Raw genomic sequence first — 10,000 nt, forward strand, 5'->3', positions numbered from 1 at the left:
CAAAGACACAACGCCGAATTCAGAATTTTCCGACCAATGCCAATCCCTCCCGTCACTGAATACGCTCAACTTCGCTTGATGTTGATGTTGTTACAAGATAAGACACGGCCTGATGAGTTCAACAAAAAAAAAAAAAAACAAAAAAAAATGAACGAAGACTTGCACTTTTCTGGTCTCCGTATTGTGGCATCCACAAAACAGTTTGACACACATTGCCTCCATTCGACGCGGGTGTGAAGACGTACCCGTCACTATAAGTGCCAGGTAATGTAAGATTTTTGGTACAATAAATATAGTTTGAAATAGATTTGGTTACACGCAGTCCGAAATGGGGGAAAAAAAATACGGCTATGTGGTTCATAGCGCGTTTGTGGCTATGTGATCTTGTGGTATGACATTCGCTTTTGGAACGGTGGGTCCCGGGTTCGAGTCCCGCTCTGAGCTACTCTTTACTGACATTCTATCACCGTACTCAGAAGTAAAAGGAGTACATGTCCATTAACAGCGTTGTCTCTTGTCGGAATAAAAATTGTAATATTGCCTAACAAGCGTCACATCTCGTCCTACTTATTAAGTGTTGCTGTTTGCTAGGGACCCCTTTGTAAAGTGATTTTAGCACGTTAAGTGGATATTGGTCTACATAAAATCTCAGGGTTTTTTGGGGTTTTTTTAAAAATCGATGACATACTTTTATGATTATCTATTCAGTCTTTTAAAATAAGTAACAGTAACAGCCCTAAGAAACGTTGCTATTTGTGAGCCAATATAATCAATGCTTTTGCCTTCTTTAACTTTTCTTTTCGGCCACTGTCCCAATACAGCTACTTTTTCTAGGATTTGATTTCGCTTTTTTTCTTAACAATTTGCACAACGCTGCCATTTTGGAAATGATACTGAACTGCTAGAAGCTGTGGACTGTAAAAAGCGATGAACAAAAACGAATGATATAACAGCTTCGAAAAAGAACAAAATATAAAAACACGGAAAGTTTCGGGATCAAAACCATTCTTTAGCCAATTCCAAATACAGTAAAATCATGAATACTTCATGAATACTTTACTTAAAATCCAGACAGACGACAGAAAAGTATTGGACATTTTAAAGTGATGTGTTAATGTTTTACTGCTTCTGTTATTGGCTGAAGGATGGTTTTGAGCCCGAGATGTTCCGTGTTCGGTATTTTGTTATTTTTCACAGCTGTTATAGTCATTTTTGTTCAATACATTTTTTAAATTCAAATTTTCACTTACTGTCGGCAGTGACGCTCCAAAAGTGTTGCACATCGGGCACTAATGCCTTCCGGGCCTCTGACGTGTGAGCAGCCGCACCCGCACTGAGGAAAGAGTTCATCAGGGCAAAATTGGAGCCTGAAAAGAAAGGAGAGAAAATGATAATTTGACAAGGTTGTCTAAAAACAGCAAACAAGGGCAAACTAGACTACGGTTGGAGAATATGGAGGAATTGTACTCTGATAAGTTTTCCAATTTCCGCTCGATTTTTGTTTTAATTACAAATATCAATGGATCAATGTGATCATCATCCTGAAATATATTTTTACACTTGAGGCCGTGGTATTTCGAAATCATATTTGATTTGCGTGACGAAGAAATTCCTCAAAAGTCAATTTAAATGACATCAATAATAATGATGGCATAAATTGTATGACAAGGGTCCAAGGTCCAAGGAAACTAATCATCTTTTTAAAGAAGAGTTTCTGCAATGACAGAATTTATGAAGGACAACAGACAAAGCCGAAAGGACTCTGCTGATGATCCTTTATCAAACTATAAAGGCACTTGCTGGAAAATATGGGAAACCAGATGGGAATACTATTTTTTTGGAAAAGAGGCTCAGTCTAAGCGATGGAGGGAACATTTCAACTGCCTTCTGAACAGATCACCACCAGACAACCCGCCTGAAATTTTGCCTGCAAGGAATGAGCTACCAATTAACTGTGATCCACCATCGATAGCAGAGATTGTGGTTGCCATTAACAAGATGAAACGGGGGAAAGCTGTTGGACCAGACCAGATTCCACAGGAGGCTCTCAAAGCTGAAAGAAATGTTGAGGCCCCTCATCCATTGTTTGAGAGAATCTGGAATGACGGGATATTCCCAAAGGATTGGAAAGAAGGACATCTTGTCAAGCTTCCAAAGACAGGGGACCTCAGTAATTGTAATAATTATCGATGAATCACTCTTCTCTCTATCCTAGGAAAAGTTTTCAACTGTATTATTCTAGAGAGAATTAAGAATGATAGAAATGCTAAACTGCGAGACGAACAGGCAGGTTTTTTTGGGGAAAAACCCCATTCAACCACTGATCAGATTACCAATCTACGAGTCAAATGGAATAGAATGGAACTCTCCTCTTATTGTCAAATTTCTGGATTACGAGAAGGCTTTTGACTTTTGACAGTATTAACAGAGCAATAATGTGGAAAATTCTGGTATATTATGGAATATCTGAGAACTTGGTAAACCTCATCAGGGGAACGTATGAAGGAACAAGTTGCAGGGTTGTACATGAGGATCAGCTGACTGACGGTTTTGAAATTAAGACTGGTGTCAATCAGTGATGCTTGCTTTCACCATTCCTGTTCATCCTTGCCATTGATTGGCTAATGAAGGAAACCTCCAAAGGGCGAAGAAATGGCACACAATGGACCCCCTGGACACAGATGATCTTGATTTTGAAGATAATCTAGCTCTTCTATCTCGCACCCAAGACTAGATGCAAGCAAAATCCACAATTATAAACAGCCTCTTGAAATCCATTAGTTTGAGAATTCATCCTGCAAAGTAATAATGCTCCCGAACATGGCCAGTCAGATTCTACACCCGTAGAATCGCCCTATTAATTTAATTTAATATGATAGCGGTCTGCAAGACCTATGATTTCTCCCTGACATAATAAATAATACATATTTATAAACAGCGATAATGTATGGCACGTTAGCTGTCTAAGAGGATAACCTTCAGAATAAATCAATAATGAATAAAGAAAAAAAACAAAAACAACTTCTATTTCCTGTTATATTAGATTATAAAATGGCAGTCGGATTTATTCTGATCTAAAACTATAAATGTACGTATTTACAAATATTGTTTTATGACACCATTGAGCACTTAAAGCATAGCCCCTCGAATTGTTTATTTTTGCACTGGGACTTATCTTGAGTGGAGTCGGAGGTGCGTAGCCTGATTCTGCCCGTCTCTCTGGTAGTGTAAAGCTTAGTACAAGGCTAATGTAAGGATGGAATCACTCTTCACGTTCCAGCTTAGGAAGGGATTGAAATCCCATTAAGAAAATAATACAACACTTAGTAGAAAAGGAATATGCCTTCTTTCTTTGAGAATTAATTTTTCTGATGAGCACAATACTCCTCCTACACGTGTTTATATATGCTCCAAGCGAGCTTCGCCTCGCTCACGTGATTCTTTGTCGCGAAGCCCAATTGTGGATCTATCTATTAACACCATTTCTATTACTATAACTGTCCAGGCAAGCAGGATGGTCAGCAAGACCGTCTTAGCACGCGTGATTAGGTTATCCGTCAGACATGTGCAAACGTCATTTCCGTCTGCCAGTCGCGAAGAGGATTACTTATTGTCCACAAACTAAACACTTGGTTATTCTCGTCATAAGGTGTGAAAAACAAAGCGGTTGAATTTCAGCCATTACAAATATATTGACCAAAAGGTGCAGTAACAAAGTATTCCTTGCTCATACTTTCAGTACAATATAGTAGAGACCTATTTACGGTATTTGTAAAAAATAAAAAAACATAAAAAATGTGACCTTTAACCTAAAAGAAATCGATGATAATGCCCTTCGATTTTGTTGAACTTTTGATACAATGTTCTCAAGAACTTAACCTATCCAAAAATGTATTGGCACATTAGAAAGCAATTTGTTCACATTTAGGCCTAAAATTTGCGTGTCTGTCTCGGACTAATAATGCGAGATGGGACGGCTTGATTTCTATGAATGATATGCCTAATTACGTGCGCCCAAATCATGGACATTGTACTCAGTTGGGTTTCCCTAACATGTTATCCGGGGTCACGGTATTGGGGGTGTGGCCGCCACCGAGATAATCAATGGGCGAATACCAATCAATAAACGGCCACGAAAGAAAGCCGAGGTGATTTTCCTCACAATAATATGTAATAGTGGGTGGTACTGATGGGAGTAAAATACGCCATTGAGAGTGAGAGACAACGGGAAGGGGAAGAGAGGCTGGGTGGTATTGGTATGGAACAGTATGGATGGCTTTCGTGTCAAGGTTGAAATGCCCACCTTTAAAAAGTCCTTAGCCGACAAAAAAAGCAAATAAACAAATAAAACAACAAAAACAACAAAAAAACAACAACAAAAAACAAAACAAAACAACAACAAAAAATACAAAAAACGAAAAAACATAAATACATTACGTACTTAAAAACCAGATAGACGACAGAGAAATATTTGGCATGTCCTTTTTGTGATTAACAAGTTCTGGCTATGTAAACAAACAAAAAACAACAATAAACAAAAGCGTTCGCTTGGTTGCTAAGCAGGTGCAGAATAGAGAGGAATATTTAACTCTGAAAAACAAATAAATTCATAAAATCATAACGAGCAGAACTAAAATAAGTGCCAATGTCTCAGTTCAAATAAACCCAATAAAGCGGTGAAAATAATAATAAAATTAACTTTACAATTTGCATGTGCGACTGGGTCTCTTAGATTTCATGATTGGTTTAATTATTAAAGTTAAAATTAAGTCTTCAACCTACAAATTGACGTCTTATGAGAAAAATAAAATGAGGATTGAGTAAGATTAAAACAACATAAGTGGACTCATAACAGTAGCTATTCCTGGTTGAATCTAATAGAAAACGTCCTTTGACTAGTTCTTACATCCAAATGAGGCACTTGGATTTTAGTATAAATCTAAGGTAGACCTCTCAGCGCTGGACGCCGCCCAACAACTGGTCTTGATGTGTATTGATGATGCCCTTCTCAAAATGCTGTGGGTTGATCAGATTTAAAACTGGAGAATTGATTCGTTAGATGAAGGTGTGAGATCTAGAGAAACATTTATGTGCACAGATGATTGTAACTATTGAAGACCCCCGCCGAATTCGACAGGCTCGTATGATTTTCAACACTCTACATCCCCCTACAAAACACACACACACACACACACACACACACACACACATACACGCGCGCACGCAATCACACTGACATTTTAAAAGAAAGATAAATATGATATCCCCAATTGTGAAATACACATTCAGCCATAATATCTTACTGCAACGGCGAATTTTTAAAAAGTCCCAACCAGGGCTTTGAAAAAATAAAAATAAATTAAATAACGAAAACATCTCCCTCAACAAGAACACAATGAGATTGGGACAACAGATACTATTGGTCAGAAAAGAGAAAAGATTGCAGAGATCGCCGTCTAAACAGGGACACAAGGATCAAATGCTTACATTCTTTTCAACTGTTTAAATCGCATTCTCCAACGAACGAAATAACCATTACAGTACAGTGACATCTATATATGAAGTCCTAGATACAGTATCAAAGCTGCAATGCGGTAAAACCGTTTACTTTATACGTTGCCTTGACAACATGACAATGTGTTATAATATAACAACAGCAGCAGCCATAACAACAACAGTAACAACAATAATAACAACAGCAAAAATAACAATAACACCACCACCACCAACAACAACAACAACAATGACGCATGATACAACCTTGACCCGGGTCAACTAAATGTAACACACATCTAAGCACGATTCTTACGTAAAGTAAGATAATCAATACAATCCCCATTCGAAGGTTTTTACTTATTGTTGAAAACATTATTTTTAACACATCTTTATTTTGTTCCATAATGGGATGCTTATTATTATCTGACTGGTAGGTTTATTTTATATCATTTGTTATTTAATTACCTATTCATTTCTTAATACATTAATAATAACTTTGTATAGATCATTTTTATTTATGTTTTCATAATGTTATTTCTTTTATTTATATTACTTATTCCTTTAATTTCCAACACACATACGTATTTATATTCTTATTTATTTATTTATCAATCCATCTTTTTATTTATCTAATAATTCATTTTGCGCTGTTATTCATTTATCTATTTATTGTTTGTTTTCATTAATTAATTGATTTACTTTCTTAACATTTTTTCTTCAAATGTTACTATCATTCTATTGATCTATTTACTTATTTATTTTCTCTTTAAACAATTGCTTTATTTACTAATGTACTTTGTTTATTTATTTATCTTAATCTTTTTCTCTCTGTCTTAATGCCTATCAATTTTTTCATAATTTATTAATTATTTTCTTTTCTTTTTTTTTTCTTTTTATAAAAATTATATATTTATTCATTTTATTTTCTTATTAATATTTTTACCATCCTCTTTACTTGTCAATAATTCATTTGCTTATTTAGTTTGTTATTTTTTAATTCACTTATCTATCTATTTATCTATTTATCAAAATCGAACGACGTCCGAGTCTAACCGTGAAAGCGCCATGTGCAGTAAAAAGTATCTTTTCAAAAAAATCTTTTAAAGACTAGACGATTATATCAAAGCCCAAAGTCCTCCCCTATCCTTGTGACCAACAAAGAATAACTAAATATCATAGAAAGTAGACCTACTTAGCTCTTATTGTCTCGTTATTTGGCGGGAATAGTCATGTGATTTAAACACACTTCTCTTTTATTTTTTAAAAAATCAACCCCCCACCCCCTCAAAATCACCTCTTTCGCATGATATGGTTTGAGTTGGGCGCCCTTAATATAATATTACTATGATTCTATAGCGACGTGCATATATTTGCAGGTCTGATGACCCAAATTCTTATGGGCTCAATGTTGTAATGGAAATCTCAAAAAATGACGCAAAACATTGTCCATAACAACAATGTTAAACTAGGGGTTTAATTATTAGGTTTCGGATGTTCGTATATAAGTAGACGTCGTTATAGCTACACATAAAACAAAATAAAAGTTAAACTAATAGGTCTGTAATGTCTAGGTTCGTTTCTATTGCAGTTACATTGGCTAATTTTCAGCCCTCTAGAATTTTACATATACCAGCAAGGGAAGACATTGGGTGGCAGCCAATCGGCTTCGGTCTCACGGCACGATCACTTCATCAGTGGGTACTTGCCAACCGTCGTGGTCAAGAGCCCGAAACTGCAGAGCATCTAGTTGAATGTTGTGTTGTGACGAAGTTTCAGGACGGTTTCGCGACCATACACGAGTGCGGCGATGAGTTTGCGTCCTTTAGTAGTGTGAGAACCATTAGAAGCTGCTGCTTCCATGACCGGGAAAAACAAAAACAAAAACAAACAAGCAATCTTAATCCAGAATAAAGGCAGATAGCGTCCTCGAAAGGTAAAACTGATATGGGAGATAAGCGACACCAGGGCGCCTCAATGTAATTTATTTTCTTCAATTACAAAATTATGAGCATTTCGGTGGTTGCTCTGAATCAATACTAATTTCTCGTGTTGTCACAAATAAAGCAAAATAACATTCAGTTTAATCGGTGACAATGATAACTATTTTTAGCCCCGGGGTTGTGTATTCGGGAAAGGCAGTTTATATTTAATATCACACTCTACTTTGTCGTGTTTGAGTAAAACTTGGCTGTGGTCAGTTAGATATTTAATTTTAGAACATAACAAAACAAAACAAAAACTAAAAAAAAAAAAACCAAAAAAAAAACAGACGAACATAAAACAACAACAACAGAATTAGTGAAATAAAAAAGAAAAGAAAATATTGAAATAAAGAGAGAGAGAGAGAGAGAGAGAGAGAGAGAGAGAGAGAGAGAGAGAGAGAGAGAGAGAGAGAGAGAAGAGAGAGAAAGAGAGAGGGAGAGAGAGAGAAGAGAGAGAAAGAGAGAGAGAAAGAGAGAGAGAGAAAGAGAGAGAGAAAGAGAGAGAGAGAGAGAGAGAGAGAGAGAGAGAGAGAGAGAGAGAGAGAGAGAAGAGTATTATTAACAGATGTTTCATAGATAATCATAACGGAAATATATTTCAAATGTCCTACTATTGTCATGAATGAAATGTGAAGCCCGATCTACATGGACTTTTCACCATCCTGCGCTGATTTATCATTATAATCATAGTTTAGGTGTTTAATAAAGTGATGGAAACATCAATTAGGAAGACTATTATTACATGCGTCACGCCCTACAGTGTTGCTGTTATAAAGCGCTTTGAGCATGCTATTAAGCATTAGGATATTACGCTATATAAATGCTCTAGTTTTTATCAGAATAATATCTCACCCTCGCTATAGATTTATATTATAAATATGGCTGATAAATGAATGTAAACGATGGGCTGATATTGGTGTAATTTGTGTTGAATCGAGTTTTTCTATTCCCTAAAATTCAAAGAAGGGTAATCGCCCTGTAAATTACACAAGTCGCCAAGGTCATTTAAAGCAATTATTTCGTATAGAGATATTTTTAAAATCATGTGCAAAGAAAACCAAAACAACAAAACACCACCCAAAATTTTTTTTTAAATGATAAAATAAATAGTAAAATGAAATTTTAAAAATAAATACATTAAAAAAAACAAAAACAAAAACAACACAAAACAAAAAACAAACAAACAAAAACAACAACAAAGGATCGAAAAAAAAATTAATTAAACGGACATCTATCTACACGGTATACGATTATTTTTGTTATATTATCTAGTCCTGGATTGAATCCAATGGTCGCTGTGCAACTGACAGCTTGTTTTGCCGTGTTCACGATCACATCAAGCCAAGGGCAAAGGAGACAGCTGTTACAACTTTCACAATAAAAATCGAAAAAAAAAACCAAAAAAAAAAACCAACCCAACAAAAAAAAAAAAAAAAAAAAGCGGTTGAGAAAAGATTTTATACAATGATAGCAGTGCGGGATGGTCCAACCTAACCTATCTGTAACAATCAATACGGGTTAGAATACAATGAAGGGGTGGATGGTAAAGTCTATTTTAGAAGCGTATTGATTGAGGGACAGTAGTTATCTCAAAGCAAAACTGATAAAAAGTCGCTTAATGAGAGTTAGAATAATAGTTCATTTGCCGATGATTGTTCAGAAATTAGGGAAATACACACACATACAAAAAGGAAAAAAGTACCCCCCCCCCCCCCAAAAAAAAAAAAAACAAAACAAAAAAAAAAAAAAAAAAAACAACAAACAAAACAAAACAAAAACAAACAGAATTTTAACATACACAAGCTCATGCCCAAAAATAAAATTCCCCTCCCCCTTCCCCCAAAATAAACCCAAGACAAAACAAATCAATTTTTAAAAACCCAAAGCCCCCAACGAAACCCCTTAAAAAATCAACAACAAAAATCAACAAATCAAACTCCCCCCCCCCCCCCCCCCCCCAAACAAACAAACTAACAAATAAACACACAAACAAACAAACAAAAGAAAACAGCTCAACTCATGGATGGTAATACATATATTATATTATATACTCACCAGGAAGGGCAGTTGGTAGATGATATCGAGGGGCGTATGGAGATGCCAGTGTGGTGAGAGCCGTAGGGGTGGACACGCGGCCCGCTAAGTCACTTACAGACGGCGTGTGGGCTCGGCCCGCATTGCCACCACCGGGGCCCTCGGAAAATCCACTTGGGGCCAGGGAATCGGAGGCGTTTCGAGATGGCCCTGATCCCAACAGTCGAGAACGGTCTCGAGCCGACGAGTAATCGCCGTGAGTATCCATGGCGAAATGAATAGTTTACGTAGGTGATGGAATTTGATTGAATCTTTCTTTGGGCCTTTTCAGAGGGCTTGGCGTTGTCGCCAGTGGGCCCTGATTGAAGTTAATCCGCTTCAGAAATAAAACAACATGGTGATATATATATCCTATTATCACTTAAGAATAAAGGCACACTTTCAATTGAATTCCAGCTGTTTTGGGGGAATAATTCCAACATGAAGTC

At 36.3% G+C, this 10,000-nt stretch overlaps 1 protein-coding gene across 1 annotated transcript in view; it reads right to left on the bottom strand.

Moving 5' to 3' along the window:
- The window catches only part of LOC144973984 (uncharacterized), a 62,797-nt gene extending 52,884 nt beyond the window's left edge, over positions 1-9,913 (bottom strand). The window contains 2 exon segments of the mRNA XM_078916872.1: positions 1,251-1,367; positions 9,534-9,913. Of these exon segments, the coding sequence (XP_078772998.1) occupies positions 1,251-1,367; positions 9,534-9,780 (364 nt within the window). The 5' untranslated portion in view covers positions 9,781-9,913.
- Positions 9,914-10,000: the final 87 nt, after the last annotated feature.

This window comes from Berghia stephanieae, chromosome 5 (genome assembly GCF_034508935.2).
Source record: "Berghia stephanieae isolate SIO BIC M18660-M18661 chromosome 5, UCSD_Bste_1.3, whole genome shotgun sequence".
NCBI classification, from domain to species: Eukaryota; Metazoa; Mollusca; class Gastropoda; order Nudibranchia; family Aeolidiidae; genus Berghia; species Berghia stephanieae.